The sequence below is a fragment of the Lepisma saccharinum genome, chromosome 27 (genome assembly GCF_977018435.1).
Source record: "Lepisma saccharinum chromosome 27, izLepSacc3.1, whole genome shotgun sequence".
NCBI classification, from domain to species: domain Eukaryota; kingdom Metazoa; phylum Arthropoda; class Insecta; order Zygentoma; family Lepismatidae; genus Lepisma; species Lepisma saccharinum.
Window position 1 is genome coordinate 35553917 of NC_139255.1, and position 20368 is coordinate 35574284.

Below are 20368 nucleotides of genomic sequence, written 5' to 3' on the forward strand. Positions count from 1 at the left end.
TACATTTAAGACACATAAATTTATGAAGAGCAATAAACAAAAATAATGTCAAGGATGGTTCTTCTTTACGCATTATTTGTAAACTGGCAAAGGTAAAATTGGAAACCAACCACATGGGCATATAGATAGACCAAATGACATATTATTTTGTTCTACTGTAGATCTTCATTGGTTCTATTTGCCCTCCTGTTGATTTTCGTTGTCATGTGGTACTATTTATTGTGTCATGATGTTGTTTATAAAATGTTACTGGTTACATAAGACATGACTTGCAAAAAAAAAGGGTTACATTATGTATATAGTTTAAGTTATATAATGCTCTTGAGGGTATCAGGTGCTGTTGTGACTTCCAGAGAAGTCTTGGATAAGAGATTTACTGCAACTGCAGATTGATGACTTGTAGAATGAGTCGCAGCACTGTGATGTGGAGATGTGTGGCTTTGTGTTCTTACTTTGTTGTGAACAAGATTATGATACATTGCGAGGAATACATTTAGAAAAATTAAAATGATTGTGAAAGTAAATTTGAAGTTCGGAGAAACTAATTTGTGAGTTTTAAAGATGCACAAAGTATTAATTTGTGCGTTATTATGCTGTGAAAAGTAGTTTATGTATCTGCACAGGCAGCCCAGGTTCTGTTTGTATAATTCTGATGTTTTCATGATACAGATGCATTTCCTATACCGGGTTTGTTACAAGCTGGCTTTTCTAGCATAAACCACGTGGCGTTGCTGCTGCAGACCGCGTGAACTCTGTGCTGGGGAAAGCCAAAGCCAGGCAGCAAATTAAAATACGCAAGTGGCAACAGCGTCTACATAAGTGCCTCTCTTCTGGCTTCCATTCTCCTCGCAGCCCAGCAGAAGACTCTTTTCTAGTTTCTCATTGGCACAAATACTGTCGAGCGATCGCTAGCGCAGGAAACGGGACAGGTTCTAACAAACGCGGTATAGATGAATCAGCCAAATTCTATACAACTTTATACCACATACTAAAGAGTTTCTGATGTCAAGGTTTTTTTTTTAATGTTTGTATGGAAAAAAGATAAGACAGTAATGTTTAATCATTTTTTGAAAGTTTTACAAGAGTATTAGGTGGTGCTTTTAAATAATGACAACGATTATGGAAGAAAGTTCGAAGCTTGGAAAAACTATTAGCACACTTAAAAGCTTCACTGACTATTATTTACCGGAGAAATTATGCATTGAAAAGTACCTTACAAGAGCATCCATGCTTTGCAGAGAACAGATGTTCTTGGTTTACTGTCATCTCAGACATGCTGTTCCGGAAGACCTTCATGCAAATGTCAAAAGGGGTTTCATGATTGATACTAGATATTATGTGATCGTGTGTGTTACTTGCCTGGGCCTCCCACACTTTACCTCCGCACTGAAGGTTCGGTGCACTCCATACACGGCTCTGGGTTGTCTAGGAGTATCTGTCTTTGTATGACAATGCACGTGGGTTGCAGCAAGTCAACATGATTATATACTTGACTACAAAATACCAAGAGACAATGGATAACATTTTGTGAAACCTTATTGTTATAAGTAGGGCTTGGAAGTTGAGGAAAAATTCCTTTTTTTTCCTAGTGTCCGAAGACGAGGCCCAACATAATATATGTTCATTTTGGGTCATTGTAGTCCAGAAAAAGGTGGGCATCTTTTGCCTTATTGGTCCTTTTTTAGCCCTTTTTTTTAGGTCTTAACGGCTTTTTTTTGCAACTTCACCTTCTTTCGACTACGTTTTTATGCGCATTCTCAATTCGAATCATAATTATTTTATCACCTCTTAAACATCCTTTCTGTAGTTAAGAAATAAAAAATAAATAAATAAAATAAATATATTTGAACCATCCCTGAAACAAGAGTATACATTTTTTGGATGACTGAAGCAGGTACGGTACAAGGTCCTTTAACAGTAACTCGTCTGGAAGTTCGCGCTGGAGATGACTATTGTGATATACAGCAATGCCAACTGAGGTAAGGTTTCCGAAGTCCTATTTCTGTAACCCTAGTGTGGTTAGGCCAAATATGATTCTTCAAATATGATTTTTCAAATTATGTTAATCTAAAAAATATATGATGTCTGAAAGAAGATGCATTTCATTCATATAGTTTTTTTCGCACTGTGTGTTCCATACCACCAGAATTTTTATTAATTAAATATGTAATTAAAACTGAAGTTATTAATTAATTTGTATCACATTTATACGTCTTTTTTTCCATTTTCCGGTCCTTTTCTTAAAATATTTTTAGGTCTTCAACTTCCAAGCCCTAGTTATAAGGGATAAATTACCTTGTCCAGCAACTGTGAAATTAAAAACAGAAATTTTGGATATTTTCTACGATTTAATTAACGTAAAAATTTAAATATATACAAGTCGTATCCGAACATTTGTTTCTCTAATTTTTGGGCCAAAACTCTAATTTTGATGTTGGAAATCTCTAATGTTTGTACCTGGATGCTTTACATTTTATGAATTTTCATCGGGAGTACGCTTGTCACAAGGTAGACTCACAATACCACAAGAAACGTCTTAACAGACATGAGGTTGCCCGACATGTAGAGTTTACAACACTCCACGGTGACAAGGCACTAGGCTGCCCGGTGCACCGTAATTCCTTCCAAATAACATCCAGAATAAACCACCCTTTCACCTATAAATTGGACATCTAGGCACTAGCCTGCCCGGCAATCCAATCTCCGATGCGGGAGATCTGTCCTCCGATTCGAGATGACTGAAGCAAAAGAGCCTCTCCGTTCCAACAGCCGACCTCCTCCCCCCCCACTCACCTCAGAGTTTATATACGTTTGGTTGGAGTTTGTTGCCAACGGCCCTTCTTTCAAAACTTTTAATCTTTAACAGCTAAAAACGCCCGCCTTTTCATGAACGTTCGAAACACAAAGAAAGAACAGAGTGCTACATGGTTTCTATACAGGGAATATATGAACCTAAAAAAAGTGTATAATAAATTGAGTTACAGTAATCACACATACACATTTTTATATACGTAATTACCTAATTAACATAATAAAATATTTCAAGAAAAAACACTCATGCCGTGACACGGGGGCAGGGTAACATGTGTTGGAAGCATATATGGACATTACCTTAATGCTACGGGCTCTAAACTAGGGATGGCCAGATCCGGATCCGATCCAGTTGGTTCCGGAACCTTAGGATCCAGATAAAAAAATTTTTAGGAAAAATCTGGAATTTTTTGTTCCGGATCCGTTTGGCCATCCCACATGAGCGCTTCTTTGGAAAGTAAGAATGTGTTTATAACATACTGTTACCTGCTAATATATATATAGTGCACACACACACACAAATTATCTGCCAAATTTCATGGAAATCTGAGGGGGACACGGGGGTCAGATCCCCACGTCAATTTGTCCTCATCTTGACATTTGAGGCAGGTTTTGCCCCCTAAAACAATTTTTTAGCCGTAACAAAAAACACATATTTCTTCCTTTGGGTTCCTCTATACACCTGCCAAGTTTCATGAAAATCGGAAGGGGACACAGGGGTAAAAAAATGCCCATTTCAATTTGTCCTCATTTTGACATTTGAGGGGGGGGGGGGGGGGTTGCACCCTAAAACAGTTTTTTAGCCGAAACAAAAAACCTGTATTTCTTCCTTTGGGCTCCTCTATACACCTGCCAAGTTTCATGGAAATCGGAGGGGAACACAGGGGTCAGATCCCCACTTCAATTTATCCTCATCTTGACAGTTGAGGGGGGTTGCCCCCTAAAACAGTTTTTTAGCCGAAACAAAAAAACACATTCTTCCTTTGGGCCCCTCTATACACCTGCTAAGTTTCATGGAAAATGGAGGGGGACACTTAGATAACCTCCCTTGTTAGTCTTACACTTTGTAATTATGTAACACTGCATATATTATAATGTTTTATTTTAATTTTTAAAATTGTAACTGTAGAACAATTGTATAATTTTTGTATAACATTTCTATTTTGTTAAATGTGTTAAAGGTTTCATCCTGGAATGGAATTTCTCACATTTACGTGTGTTTCCATTTCCAATACATTCGAATGAATACATATTAGTTTCAATGGCATTTACAAAATCACCTCTGACATTTTATGTTAAAAAAGTAAGATTATTTTTGTGCATGAGTGTGTTAGCCAATGTGTAGCAAAGTATTTTAGGAACAACACTTGAAAAAAAATCTTGTAGGACTAACTAATGAAAAATTTATTTGTAATAGAAGATCATAATACCTTTTAAGGCATGGTATAATATTATAATGGGATTGAGATACGAAACTCTCAGATCCGTTTGGCCATCCCTACTCTAAACCTGACTTGCCTAACCTAACAACAAAAGCATTTGTACACCTCACACATGAAATAGATAGCAGCAGCAGTCCGAATGCAAGATGAAACTAAACTAATGGCTGCTCGCAAACAAAATAATTACATAGGAGTATACGAAAAGAAAAGTCATTCTTCAGGAAACATGCAGCAAGTAATCACTACGACTCTGAACTACGTCGTAACAGAGGTAAATCGGAATCGAACGATGAAAATAATGCATACTAGCATGATGAAATCGCAATGAACAAATGGAACTAGGAGCGATTTTTTCTGTCATTTGCATACAGAAAAGGAAACAAATTACAGAAATATTAGGCAGCGAAAGATAACTGGCTTAACCTAATTATACACCATGAGCTAATTAAGCCAAATTCATGAGTACGGCATACACGCATACATAGGTTTCATGTGAACGTTGAGATTGATTTGATATGATTTATTTATTTCGGTTTGTTTGATCATATGTGGTACAAAAATGGGTAATTATGTGATAAAGCCCGAACACCTCTCACTCGTTTATTTCATTCATTTTAGCATTGATACTTACCTATTCTGCATTGCGGAAGATTCTTTGAGGTAAAGTTATGCCTTTTTCCATAAAATAGTGTCAACTTTTCATATTAAGAGTCATTATTTGTCTTCCTTGTTCCGCATGGGTAAGAGACAATATGGCGTGCACTCATCATGGATCATCGCGTGTCGCCGTGCTTGTGTTTTGTCGATTTGGAGTGGGTTTGCAGTGTTTCAACCTTCTTAACCGAAAAATACCTACTTTCGTGTTCATTATGTCATTACAAACCATTGATGGATAGCCCCAAAAACCATTTCCAGCAAGGTTAGGTTAGGTTGGGTTAGGTAAGCATAGTTAAAACAAAAAGAAAAAGAAATTATCGTAAAAAAAAGGCACGTTTGGAAACAGTGGCGAGACCGTGTGACTTTCGACGCTGGCGCCACCTGCAGTACATAAGGAAACAACGGCAAAATGTTGTCGTTTTACAGAAAATGCAAGTTCCTTACATAAAAAGTGATTATTTCTTGTTCTGCAGCATTCTATGGTGAAGTTTCCAGTATCCGCGAAAGAAAATACCTCGAAGAACTTCGACAATGCTACAGAAACTGATTTCAGTAAGTAGTTTCTCCTGTAAATTGGAAGAAATCTGTTCGGGCTATATCGCATATTTACCCAAAAATGTACAATGATACTGAACAGGTCGATCTTACATAACTAGGTACTTAAAACTAAACGTAAAAATACATTGCATGTAAGTAATAATACACAATATTGTTAAGAACGTAAGTCCATTGCAATGTATATTACTATTACAAACTCTTCCTAATAATGGAAACAATAATCCCCAATATTGTTTTGATAAGAATTGACAATATAGAGAAAGTCTCCAATTTTGTTAATTTTCGGTATACTAACTAATTTTGGCCTCCAAATCACGAATCTGTAGTAAAAAAACCGGGGGTCACGTCTGGAAATTGTACATTTTCATGAAACATTGTTCGTTAGCCCCAAAAACCATCCACGGGTAGCCCCACAAACCATTGACGTTAGCCCCAAAAACCATCCACAGGTAGCCCCACGAATCATTCACATGAGGTTAGGTTAGGCCTGTTAGGTTAGGTTCCATTAGCATTCATTTCACCCAAAAATTCATCGAAAAAATAGGGTTCGTACTACAATTGATCATAAATCATTTTCTTGTAAAACAGCGGTGTGGTTGGAAACAATGACAGGAGATTACCCTTTCGGGTCTCACTGCAGAACATGGGCTGCTTTTTTCCTCTAAATAGATGAACAAAATTTATATCCACTGAAAGTATGTACCTTCTACTTCCTTTTTCCGGTGTTCCTTTTACGATTACTATTATATTACTGCTCGTAAAAAGTGTTTTTCCTGCTACTAAAAGCAATGCATTTCTCCATTTGTTCGCGTCCATATTGTTTACGCGCTCAAGTGTTGTGTGATAAGTGAGACTCTTCATTTCGCGGCATTCGAGTTGATTTGTCGCTCCGGATTCCATCCACAGACGCACAGTTTCTTTCATTATTTCAGACGAGGAATGCTTACAAGCTTAGGTTAGGCCTGTTAGGTTGGGCTCTAATAGCATAAATACAATGAAAAATGTTTTTCCTGCTACTAAAAGCAATGCATTTCTCCATTCGTTTGTGTCCATATTGTTTACGCACAGTTTCTTTCATTATTTCTTCGAGGAATGCCTACAAGGTTAGGTTAGGCCTGTTAGGTTAGGTTTCATTAGCATAAATACAATGACTAATTATTATTTAGGCTAAGTGAACTAAACCTAGCTACCTAACAACATAGGCATTTTTTGCTTTCACTAGATTTGTGCAGGGATATGCCTTTTCCTTCCTTGCTACGATTTCAATACCGCCCAACCTGGACACGTTTTTCTGGTTTTTTAAAAGAAAAAAAAATTTCCGCACCTTAAAACTTACTTTCCCCGATTACTAACTACAAAACGTTACCAAAAAATTGTGAATCGCGTTCCTCCTAAGCAGCCCATATTCTGCAGTCTTACCATTGGAGACTTTCTCTATATTGTCAATTCGCTCCACTGTTTTTTCTATTTGGATTATGTACATTACATACAATTTTCGGATGCAGCATGAACAACCGTTAGTCAAAAAAAACTCACCACAAAAATCAAAAAATTTCAAAATCAAAACATTGTACGCTTGCAGTACGTACAGTAGATGTTACGGGTCAGGTGTTTAGTATTGTCCTACACTGTACAATAAATGAGTTGATGGAAACATTTTTTTAAAGAACGCTTTTCTGAGGAGTCTCAAAGTAACATTTAACTTGATATCATTATATATAATCCAACACATACACAATATCTTTTTGCACAATATGATATAAATTAATCACGAATATATTTTCAAAAATACGTTCATTGCATTATAGATGGCGTGGGACGAATTGTATAAATAGTCCAAGATGACAAGAACGTTTCTGATTACACCTACATGAAGCACAGCACAAACGGCACAAACCACGGCCATCTTTAATCCGAGGAATAAAGTTGGGTCGTTCACAAACCCTATCCTACAATGCAGAACGTGCAAAAGTACTCATTTAACCGACTCACATTTTTATCACTTCGTGCCGCAATCTTGCGATTTTTCTGAATGGAGCACCACAAATTTTATATTTCGTGATTTATTGTTGTAAAAACCGTCTCATTGTGATAATACTTATATCATGCTTATATTACCGAGGTGGAGAAAGTGTGGGCTCCACCCTCACCCCGCAATATGTGCCTTCATGGCACGGTGCCCTAAACATTGCCTAAATATCACCCAAGAATGTATATTCCTGTTCACAGCCAAAGGGGTGGGGGGGGCGGTCGACTAATAGTTACTTGCACAGACGCCACTTTCAAGTTTCAAAGCTCGCATAAAGGCTAATCTATATTCAACATATTGTGGAAAGTTGAAGCACTGACATCCGTGATGGTAGTAGAAAATGTTAAGTGGGGTAAGATGATGTTTGGATGAGCCTTGTGGTTAGCTGGGAGGGGTGCTTGATACTTGTTAGCTGAGGATACCATCCCCCTCCCTTTGAGCCCTGATTATCACTATTAATATGTGCCTTTGTGGCAAGGTGTAATCATAGTGGAATGCAAAGGCATAATTTACTTTTTGTGGAAACTTTTCAAACTGATCCTTGTTTCACTAGGTAGTCCACTCTGCACAAAGAAGAGCCAGTTATATTTTTCAACACACTATGTGTAGAAATTTAAGCAAAAAGAGCAGACTCGACTTGGACCTGAGTCCAGTGGTTTATTCTGAAAATTTGACCTGGTTTACCACAATTATTTTTTTATTCTAGTTTTTTGGACTTTTAACCACTGTTATTTAAAAGAGATTTACCTACGTTAACCCTAGAACACTACCGTGTTCCAATATTACAGTATAACTACCGCTACGTAAATTTTACGTACATGAAGAAACCTATTTTTAAAACAACCTCTACATCATGAAAACAAATTTCTATTCATTGTGAACATTATTTTGTTTGTTTTTCCTTATATTGGAATTTTATTCTTAATTTTAAAATGTATAAGCATGGTTTTTATTAAACATAGAATATTTTAAGAGAAGGTCTTGCTTGACAAGCCCGTACGAACATTAAGAATGAAGGCGAAAAGTTCGAGCAATGAAAAGCAAACAATAATAATATTAATAACGCTGTAAATAAGGAACAAATGTAATTTTAAAGTCTTACAAGAAAATAGTGCATGCTTCTAAACTTTTGTTTTCCAAATCTAAGTATCCAAATCGAATTTACAAATGTCAAAATTACGTGGAAGATACTTCTCGTTTTACACAGCCAGGTCAAATTGACGTATAGTGCACAACATAACAAACCAAATCAAGACGATCAGCGCTTGCACCCTCCTTACCACAGTGCTGACTTATGTCTGACAGACAACTTGAGTCACTGCTAGGCAGAGGGGTGAGTGGGTGCAAGGTGGGAGGTAGGGGAGGGATTTGAGCGCAAAGCATACGTAAATTTTACGTACGGTAGTGTCCCACCATAGACATACTAAAATTGGCTTCTCACAGGAGCAGTACGTAGTTGTCATCCTCCTTTTCTTGTAGTTGCAGAAACTGCAATACTTTCGGTTCCCTTGTGACGTGGCTGCTACTGTACTTGTCTCTTCCTTCCCCAGTACCTTCAAAAATGACTTTCTTAATTCCTGTGACAGCTCCGGATTTATTAGCCTTTGCTCCTGCTAGATCTTGGTCAAGTTTTCATGGAGGTGAAGCATGAACTGAATTCGTAAGAATGGTCTCTTTTCTGAGTTGCCCTGATTGTTGTAGAAGTTGTGAGTGTGAATAATATATCCATTAATCGCTGCGATATTGATCATATTATAGAAAAATGAGATATTATAGAAAAAAACATGCAAATCTTACGTGAATACAAATGGCGTTATTACTACATGCACGTCAAAATTACGTGCAAGATTTTTCTTCTGTTACTATCGCTACGTATTATTGACGTACAGGGTCTTACATAACGCACAAACTAAAGACGTTCACTGCTTCCGCCATCCTTACCACAGTGCTGCCACGCACCTGACAGAATGCTCGAGGAATACCATAGGTGGAGGGGTAGGTGGGTGCGATGTGGGAGGTAGGGGAGGGAATTGAGTGTGAAGCATACGTAAATTTTACGTACGGTAGTGTTCTAGGGTTAAATAACAGTGGTTAAAAGTCCAAAAAACTAGAATGAATAAATCACCACTGATTAGTTACAAAAAAGTATTTTTTATTGTATATTGTATTTATTATATGGCTATCAATTAGATATAATACAAATAAAACAACAATGCAGACATGATAAACAAAAACAGAAGTCAGACAGCTTCCAATTTTCTAGTAATTTCTATGGCAGACATCGCCACTGAGGTCTCTGGCATACTGTGCCATTGATCTACCCGAGCTACTGAGCCAGGCCTGCTTTCACCTGATTTTTCGCTGTTGCTGATTTACCTGTCTGGAATTGTCTCTGCTAGTGCTATGCCAGAGATCCAGGTTCAAGTCCTGGTCGAGCCTGCATTTTTTGCTGACATTTCTACATAGTACATCTCCTGTGTCTGCCAAATTGTAAGACAACACTCCATGTGGTGATAATTTAGTTGCATTGGAATGTAGCACAATTCACAGTAAAAACAAACTGCCCCCACACACACACCTGACATCACATACAGTTGAATGCACACAGTGCAAGACTAGGCTTGCCAACATTAAGGAATAAAGTTCCATGAGATTTCTTAACAGCCTTCAAAAACTTTAGAATCACATGTTCTGGAAGATTAATGCCGTGAATATCAGTTGTTATCTGTTTGTCGACTTGTTACTGTCGTAGCGTTCCATCAGGAACGCGGGGATCTTAAATAGGGATGTAATTTGCCCCTCCCTGATTAATAATATTGATGGTAGAGACAGCCCTGAATCGGCAGGTACAAATATCTAACTTATCATTAAAATAAACTCATGATTCGGTTTAGACTGAAGTGAGCAATGCGAATGGCAGAATAGGGTGTAGAATAGCTTACCCTGTTCGCTTTAGAAAACAGATCAATAGCTCCTGCTTCTCCAATGATTCCCAGTAAAAAGCCCCCGTGTCGCTCTCATGCACACCTATTTAAACTCTCGCTTGGCCTCTCTTCACCTCTAGCCAAAGGCCAGTGTTCTTACCATTTCCTGTGAAAGGCTTACCCTACACATTTCTGAGCAGGAGCTGACAAGATCTGCCAGGGTCAATATTTCTTAATCAAATGGATATGCTACGCTGCGAGTAAAAACTTGAAGAATTAACTTCATTAAAACAATCTAGCAACCACAATTTGTAAGTAAATAAATCAAAGTAATACTTACTTTTCTTGATTTGTTGGAAATAGTGTACAGTGGTAACAGTTTAACAGGATTAAACTTCTTTTATAATAATTTGTAATGTACTGAGAAATTCATCTTCAGGGCTTCAACCTTCCACTTTTTTGCCTTTAGATGGATGCTACTCATAAGGGATTAACCCCCACGAAATAAATTCTAGTTACAGGCCTGTTTGTCCAGGAGGATTGACAAGCCTACGCAAGACCCTCATCGGCATGTCTTTATCAATTGCTTGCAAGTTTTATAATGTATGATTCTTGGTTATTTTGTGCACATTTGAAGTATCCCCATAAGAATAAATGAGATGGACACAGTCATTTAGAGATCACTCAGTCACTGAAGAAAGAAGACATTTCTTTCATGCTTGCAGGGGACATGAACATCACCATCTTTAATTTCTGAAGGATCAGGGTCACTTGCAAACTGAATATGTTGTTTCCATGTAGTAAGAAGAAAAATATAGTTGATTCCTTTGCATGTCCAAGAGTAAGCACACAGAGAACTTAATTTTGAATTTTAGTGATATAGTGCCAATGAAAATCAAATTTATTTCTTAGGTATTGTGTTTATTTCTTCTAAAACAGGATTTTAAGTGTGATTTTATGAGTTCAGTTGCTACTCTCAATGTAGCAACGTGCCTGTGCGAGGGTTTTTTTCTCTAACTTTATTAGAGAACAGATCCACTATGTAAATATTTACATTTTCTTAATTTTAGCAAATTTTATTTATTGCCAGTGAATTCATTGGAATGGAGAATTTGAATTCCCCAATTTTACATTATTCTGCAATGATAACACCATTAAGCCTTGTTTCCATGATTATGAAAAACTAAATATGCTGACCAAGGCAGTAATTTATTTTATTAAAAACATAAACTAAACGTAACGTTTCAACCTTCTAGCAAGGTCTTCTTCAGACTTGATACAGAGTCTGAAGAAGACCTTGCTAGAAGGTTGAAACGTTACGTTTAGTTTATGTTTTTAATAAAATAAATTACTGCCTTGGTCAGCATATTTAGTTTTTCATTATTCTGCATTATATACGAGGGCTATTTTTTTTTCAACCTCCGACAGGGCATGAAATCAAAACCACAGTGAATAGCAAAATGGGTTTATTGGCAAAAGTTACGTACATGTATAATCTACTTTTCAACATAATCACCAAGAAGATTTAGACATTTATCTTACCGATGCACCAGCTTTCCAATACCCTCTGCACAAAAAGGTGGTGCCTGTCTGTTGAGCCAGGTCTTTAGGGTGTCCCGAAGCTCCTCATTGGTGTGGAAGCGCAGTCCTCCCAACCACTTCATCGCTGGGATAAGATGGAAGTCACTCGGTGCCAAGTCTGGGCTGTAGGGAGGGTGATCAAACACTTCCCAGTGGAATCGTTGAAGGTGGTCTTGGGTTGACGCAGCAACATGCGGTCGGGCATTGGACAATGCCTGAAGACAGCATGCCTCTCCGTTTGTTCTGGATGGCTCTGCGAAGTCTGTGCAATGTCTCACAGTATGCAGCCGCATTGATTGTGCCCCTCTGCCTGTAGAAATTGTATCCCACTATTCACCTCGCACTTGGCGGGAGAGTCAATTGTAGCAGACATCTATATGGGCCCGTCACTCAGCTTCAACTGAAGCGTTGTCCTTGTCAGTGGTGGTGGTATTGGCAGGGGAGGATGCAAATCACACTGCGTGATGCCCCGCTTCCTAGTGCTTCACGGGCCACCTAGCAGCGCCATCGGAGTTTTTTTTAAAAAATAGCCCTCGTACATACAGTTGTCCCCGCACCCCGTGGCCATGTGGTCTAAGGCATCATGCTTTGGACTCCAGTTATGGGACGCACGAAGGTTCGAGTCTCCTGGGGGAAGCGTAACAAATTCCCTTCCCCAGATTCTGGCCTATGTATGGGACCGGTGGCCACCCACCATCGTGAGGAAATTGGGGAGCTACAAATGGGTAGCGTCACCCAGTCATAAAAACCTACAATGCCTGGGAGTTTGTACCCCATAACTGGTGAGATGATCTACCGCCTCTGGTGGGAGAGAGGGTGGCAGTCGGTAGGTAGGCCCTGCCCTCACGGGCTGTTGCGCCATTGATTATATACATTCAGTATTTATGGACCCAACAGAGCCCTGTTATAACATTTTACTTGATTCTAAGTTTTTTCATCTCGGTAAATCAAGTGCCTACCTTATCCCAGTGTTGTGCACAGTTTTGTGCACAAAAATTCTTGTTTCTCAGTCTTGTCTAATCCTACAGATGTAGAACTAAATGTATTAGTAACTTCTTTTTTGTTGGTTTGTAACAGCAATGAAAGAAAAACATTTCCTTCAAAATATTTATTGCAAACTATATCATATAATTCAAAACAATCGTGAACAATGAATGTGTTGTGAATATCCACAAAAGGCACTCAAGTGATTATCACACAGTCACAAAACAACATAGAGACACAAATCACAACATAAGAAACATTTCTAAACTAACCTGGTGCTTTATCACAGTTCATTGGTGATTTTGGTAGTGCTAAGTTTGGATCATATCCTAAGTAGGTACAATAAAATATATCATAACGATATAATGTCTTTGGTAATTTACACATTGACTCAACAAAAAATGTCAATGGCATAGAAGGCAATTTAGACAACCTTTGGCATGTATTCTACAGACTTTGTAGACTTGTATTAAACTTAACAAATAAAAATTGTTCCTCAAGAGGTATTTGTAGCAGTCAAAAAATACATAGCACTATGCATTCACATCACATAAAAGGTATTCAGTTACTACATTCTTCAAGTTTTGTCAAGAAATATGAAAGATTGATTGTACAAAATGCATAAAAAATACACCGAATAACAGTAGGCAGCTTCGATGGTACACCATATTTTTTGTTACTAGTTAATATTGCTATTGGAGTTCTCATGGTTAAACCTAATGTAACTCTTCTGCAAGTAAGGGCAATGCTTTCAAAATAGGTTTTCTTCCATTTATGTTATTTTTATATTCAATATCTAGTTCATGTAAACCAACTATATCAACATCCAGTATCTGTAAATTTTCCATTTTTTAAAAAACTAAATTCAAAATAAACACATGTATACAGCGTGTTTCAAAACGATTTGAATGATAAGAAATGGTTTCATGAGCATTAAAACACCATCAACGATTAAAATTGTATTGAAATACTTTCGACCACATCCTCGAGTTTTGTTTGGCACGGTCTGCCAGGTGGCAGAGTGGCAAGTTGCCTGTGGTGCAGAGAAAGCATTTTGAATCTTACAATTTCACGTTAGTCAGTCTGTTGTGAGTGTTCAACGTAAGTTTCGTACCAAATTTCGTAAAGAACCACCATCAAAGAACTCCATTAGCAATTGGTATCAACAATTCAAGACAACAGGATGAATTTGCAAGGGAAAATTGTCTGGTAGGCCTTCCACGTCTGAGGCAGATGTTGAGCGAGTTCGAGCTTGTTTTCAATGCAGCCCTTAAAAGTCTACAGTCTTTAAAAACAAAGGGGGCTCACATTGAGCATTTGTGAGTTACTGTTTTTCAATTTTTACCACTAAAACTTAGACAGTTATATACTTATGTGTAAAATTTTAAGAAAATTGCACAATTAATAAAATAAATTGTAGTTGAAATCATTCAAATCATTTTGAAACACCCTGTTTAAGCATAAACTTGCAGATATAGGTATCGTTTCATTACGTTTCTATATCTGTTCTCCTCACTATGTGGCTCCATGGGGTATCGAAATGTCATGTACTTTCAAACAAAACCAATTAGGCTATTGTATCACCTGTGTAATACATTTTTGGAAGTGGGGGTTGTTACATAAACAATGCAAGGAATACTTTTGAAAACTTAATTTAGCATTAGGCCACTAAAAATGTACAAGATTTCACTGTATCTACATTTTTGTGTAGTTTATCATTATTATGTTTATGTTTTCTTTCTCATATAAGTTACAAATACTATATCATCATTTTGTTTCTCATATAAGTTACAAATACTATATCATCATCTCAATATTTATAATCACAGGTCATTATGTATGCGAGTGTTGTTGCATAGAATATAACACAAACATTCAAAACACAAAACAAAAATATTTGTCATGTGAAATTCATAGTTCGAACAAAAACAAAAAGTTTCAAATCTATTACTTGTCACAATGTTAGAGACTTGCCTCTGTATCAGAAATTCAGGAATAAATTTAACATTTCCTTCAGAGGAGAATTACAATAAATGGATATAACATTGCAAAAAATACCACAAAATTAAAGTAAAACACTCATATAAAAAAAGTTAAGAATAAATTAATCAATTATAAAAATGTGGATATGCGGGTTTGTTTACATAAATATAAAAAGTATTCTAATTCAATGTGAGCATAATCTATACAGAAACCTATATCATCAAAATTAACAAATTATAATACAGGAATTAATACACAGGGTAAATCAGGGGTCTTCAACTCGTGAGACAGTGCGGGCCACGAAGCTATACTGTGGTATTGAGAACTGTAGGATGCTGCCATCCATGGGCATCAGGAGGGGGGGTCGAACGGGTCGGTGGACTCCCCCCTGGAAATAGACATCGTTCATTTAAAGATACAAGAAAGTCGAAAGTTCGTTACTCTTATTGTTAAGAACAGAAATAAAGTGCATTTAGTTCGTATTCGAACAGAATAATCAAAGTAAAAATGCATTGGATGGAAAACATTGAGTGAAAAATACAGTAACAAGATTATATTCTACCATTTTATCCAAAGAACAAATGGTTTAAAGTTATCAATTATAGTTGTAGGCGAGAGAGAGGTCACACAACAAACTTTATGGAAAAGTTAATATTAAAATGCATTTCACATACTACACCCTTGTGCAAATTAATTGAAACAAAGCATGTTTTCTACATTACTCATAATCGTGCACTCAAAAGAAACACGAAAAGTCAGTTAGATCATTTGTTTTGTTGACTGATGCAATCATTACGTCAGGTTAATGTATTGCATCAGATTTGTCCAATCATTGAATAATGCAATCATGACTTTGAGCAGCTGCAGTATTGCATCAGATTTTTATGTGCATTGTGATTGCCACATCGATCAGTCGGTCAAGCACCCACAAAATATGTTTTGGGGATGTTTCAGTTATTATGGTGTTGGAAACCTGCATCCAATAGAAGGAATGATGCGCTCTCAACAATATATTGACGTTCTACGAAAGTGTGCTATTCCAGAGCTGAAAACAAGGTATCTTGACGGTACTGGGATATTGCAGCAGGACCTAGCCCCCTGTCACACATCGAAAGTGGTGAAGAAATTCATGACAGAGCTGCAAATACAGGTACTTGATTGGCCAGGGAATTATCCGGACGTAAATCTCATTGAGAATTTGTGGGCTATATGCAAAAGTCGCCTCCGTGCTGTGGACTGTACAACTATGGAGAAGCTCATTCAAGTGTGGTACAGGGATCCAAATATCAACAGTGTCTGTTCGAAACTAGTAAACTCCATGCCAAACCGTGTTAAAATGCTGCTTAAAAATAGAGTAGGTCATATCCATTACTAATGTACGTGTAGGTGAGTTTTGTACTACATGTATAAGTGAGTTTTGTACAATAAACTACTAAATTCATTCTTTGTTTCAATTAATTTGCACAAGGGTGTAACTGCATAAAATGCAAAATAAATAATGGAAAATAGTTGAGCTGGTATTCACTCGTTTGGTGGGTCCAAACTCCCCATTTATGTAATAATAATAATTATTATTATTATTTCGAAAAAAAAAATATTTTTGTTAGTTTATAATATTTATTATTGTATAACAACATTTATAACCGTGGTAAAAATACTTATTATTCATCTACTATTAAACTTTTATCATTTGTGCGACCGCCCCTGCAAAAATTTCTGGTGATGCCCATGCTGCCATCTACCATTTACTTAATCCGGTTTTTATGTCAAGTACTTAATTTTTCAAATGGGCACGGGCCACAGAAAGTGCTCTGCGGGCCATGGGTTGAAGACCCATGGTGTAATTGGTACAAAAAGTGCACACAAAACAGTCTCAACATTATAATGCATCACACCACACTTTCCAATTATCATTCAATATGACTTGAATTTAAGTACATATTTTATGGATACATACATCATTAATATTTACGTATACTCAAATAGTCACAGAACACAAACATATGTACATTAATTAATTACATCTCTCTGTTGAAAGCTTCACAATCTACATCATAAAATCATAACTTCTGTACAGCCATATTGACATTATCTTGTTAATTCATCCTGGTTTGGAAATCTTAGTGAATACAATTCACTTTATGACAAGTTTTATCAATATGGGAGAAGTGTCCCACTAGGAATTGAACCCAAAACTCCTTAGCTTCAGATAGAATTGGAATTTCTCTCCAGGTGTAAACATCTACAGATATTCATGTGCATAATACTGTACATGGGAGAAGATATGAAATACTTTCTCTGATGCCTTGGACAAGTCTTGTATTATGTAGGAAATGCTTTAGCTTCTTGTGGTCCCTTTTCCTTTAATTGTGCAAACAACAATGTTAGTAAACAAAATACAATTCTCATATTGATATGTTGTTTTGTACAAAGCATGTTTGTAATGAAATATTAACACAATGCAAAGTTAAATCCTTGCAGAAAATTTGCAGCACCAATTGAACATAACACCTTGTACTCTAATGGTGTTGACATTGATACATTTTAATTTGAATGTTTCATAATGAACATAAAATGTTCAACAAATCATGTCAATTACTGTGATAAATATTGCTTTAATATTTCCACTAAAATAACTCCAACACAGTTTATCATCCTAACTTTACACAAGTGCATGGCACAGATAACTACACTATCTACCAAAAAGTAATTGGGCAAGTGTACAAAATGGTTGTCTGGTGGTGCGAACCCTGTTAGAACCTCGTGGAGACACCTCTTGCTGCTATAACAGCAGCCACTCTGTCAGGCATACGCTCGACTAGTTTGTGGAGGACGTCCATTGGAATGTGTCGCCATTCCTCTTGCAAGATCTCACTCAGTTGGACAGTGGAATTTGGCTGCATCTCCCGAGACCTCACCTCCCAAAGGTGTTCTATGGGATTGAGATGAGGACTCTGTGCAAGCCAGACCAATCGGTGAACATTGTTGTCGGCATACCACTGCATAGTAGCCTCCGAAACATGCCACCTAACATTGTCATCCTGGAAGTAACAGGGGTCCATTCCGTAAAAATGCCACAAGGTTGGGAGCATTTCATTGTCTAGTATTGTACAGTATGCCTGTGAGTTCATTGTGCCACGAACAACCACCAGTGGTTCCACTAAATGATACTAAATGATTCAAATTAGATACTAAATTAACCACCATCATAGGTGCCCAATTACTTTTTGGTAGCTAGTGTATAAATGAACCATAAAAAAGATTATAAAAAAAGGAGAAAATGTAAATATGTACCAAAGCAACAAAAACATATATTTATAATAGATTTTAACAATGTATAATCTCTAATAGTTCAAATTTATAAAATAATTTCTTGCACAAAATGCTAATCATAAGTTTCTGATCACGTGAATTGCTACAATGTGTATGTCAAATAGGATTAATTAATTTCTCAAAAAAAGCAATACGTAACAAAACCTTTGATATAATGATCAATTTTCCTTGGAAACTAACTCAAACCTGCTCTTCTACAAAACTACCCACTGACATGTAACAGGAATGAACCTTAAAAATATAAGCTTTATAGATTCTTTCTCCTACTCTAAAGAACTGCTAATACTTCTACTTCATTGTGGCAACTTATCTTGTGTAGTAATCAATTCTGGTTCCCTGTCACTATTACATTTCAAATTCATCTTCCACATCTTGACTTTCATTTTGGCACTCAGTAACAAACCAGAATAAAAGCCACATTCATGAACACTTAAGTATGCCCTAGGTATACATTTTCAGTCAATATAATTCTTCCATTCACATAAAGGGAAAGCCAATGTTATTCTGTGAGAGAAACCCGACGGAAACTCTTCTCCATTTCGGTCTCGTCGCACTCTGTCGGGGACATCATGGCTCTCTGAAAGCTGCCTACCGACGCAGCAGAATTGGGTACCTGGTACTGGCTGTGCATCTCCTTGGCTACGTTTTGAACATACATTATGTCGGGTCTCTTATCTGGATCTGGATTGATGCACACATCCACAAGTTTTCTCAGCTGTAATGAAAGATTGAAAGCTTTTAAAAGTGTTGAAACAAGTTGAAGCTATGTTTACCAAGTAACTTCGATATACCCCCGTGGCTTCATTTATTTTTGGTCCTTTAACCCTTGAGAGGTGGCACATCATGCAGGCACACTAGAGCCCTACTCTCTTCAGTATTTTTCAGCAGTGCCCTTAACATGCCCTTGTGACACACATTCTTTTCCTGGAACCACAGGTTCAAGAATTGCCCGACACTTTTTCTTATCATGCACTCTCAATTTCAGAACACTTCAACAGTGTGCTTTCACTTCAGTAAAAACGTGAAAATTCATAAAAATAGGAAAATGTTGCAACATTGCACCCTGTGTTGCGACCTCTGTCCTCCAGCATCCAACAGAGAATCAGAACTGTCACTAAGCATGGGCATAGCAGAGCCAGGAGGGAGAAAATATAAGAAATCTGACATCATCGCTTTCTGCCCCCACCTCACCCCTTGTTTGCACAACCCCGATCTTAGCCTATGGTGAGCTGATGTGCATGGAACATCTGCAGGATTTTTTCCAGGGAGGATCAAGGAAGGTATTTTTTCCAGGGGGGCAAACAAGGCACATTTTCCGCAATAATAGTGTTGTTCCCTCAAAAAACATTGCTTAAATTTGAATTTATCATATTTATGCAATAATTAACACATATTATTGTGGCTGAAATGAAATTATATGTGAAAAATATATAATTTTTGGTTGACATTCATTTTCCAGGGGGGGCACGGCCCCCTTGTCCCCCTTCCGGATGCCCATGCTGATGTGATCTATTTCTGGTTTGTACCAAACTTGTCTGAATAAGTCTGTAGTGGTAAGCATGTGCTACCCAACACATGCACATGCTTTTTTAATTTATATGGGTGTTTTTTGCACCAATTTCAGGATGCGGTGGAAGTCCCTTTAACTAAAAGCTACGCCATGTATTAAAATGTAGATAAATATCCTTAAGGAAATAATAGTTGCAGATAACAATTGACTAAATTGCATACTAGTAACCTGTGTAGCGTAAATAATCAATGATATGGTCTAAAACTGGTGAATCATTGCCCAACATAGATAATAAGTTGTTGGGGAGATTTACATTCCAGAAGATATAAGCAGTACAAGAATGTGTCGAAGTCTTAAAACATCAGAAGACAGATACAACAGAGGGTAGTTATTAGATGGTAGTTCACCTAGTGTTGGAGCATGTGCTCACTTATTTTCATTAATACAACCATTTGGGTCTGTAATAGTTTTCTGTAGGGGTGTGCGGGATTCCAAAAAGTCTGGACCGGGATTGGGAAAAAAAATTCCCATCCCGATCCCGACTTCGGGAAATGAC

At 37.2% G+C, this 20368-nt stretch overlaps 2 protein-coding genes across 4 annotated transcripts in view; both read right to left on the minus strand.

The window, feature by feature from the left end:
• l(2)37Cb (DEAH-box helicase 16 lethal (2) 37Cb) overlaps positions 1-7347 on the minus strand; it is a 52893-nt gene extending 45546 nt beyond the window's left edge. The window contains exon 1 of one of the 2 annotated variants that reach the window (XM_083113553.1): positions 7005-7347. The gene's annotated coding sequence lies outside the window, so the exon portion shown is untranslated. Of the gene's footprint in view, positions 1-3; positions 130-7004 lie in introns of those variants that run through there. The other variant, XM_083113554.1, reaches the window with a different exon arrangement.
• A 5786-nt stretch (positions 7348-13133) lies between these two features.
• LOC145979977 (serine/threonine-protein kinase Nek7-like) overlaps positions 13134-20368 on the minus strand; it is a 48423-nt gene continuing 41188 nt past the window's right edge. For both annotated transcript variants that reach the window (XM_083112916.1, XM_083112915.1), the window contains one exon: positions 13134-19017. In XM_083112916.1, coding sequence (XP_082969042.1) covers positions 18802-19017 — 216 coding nt within the window. In that variant the 3' untranslated portion in view covers positions 13134-18801. The remainder of the gene's footprint in view (positions 19018-20368) is intronic.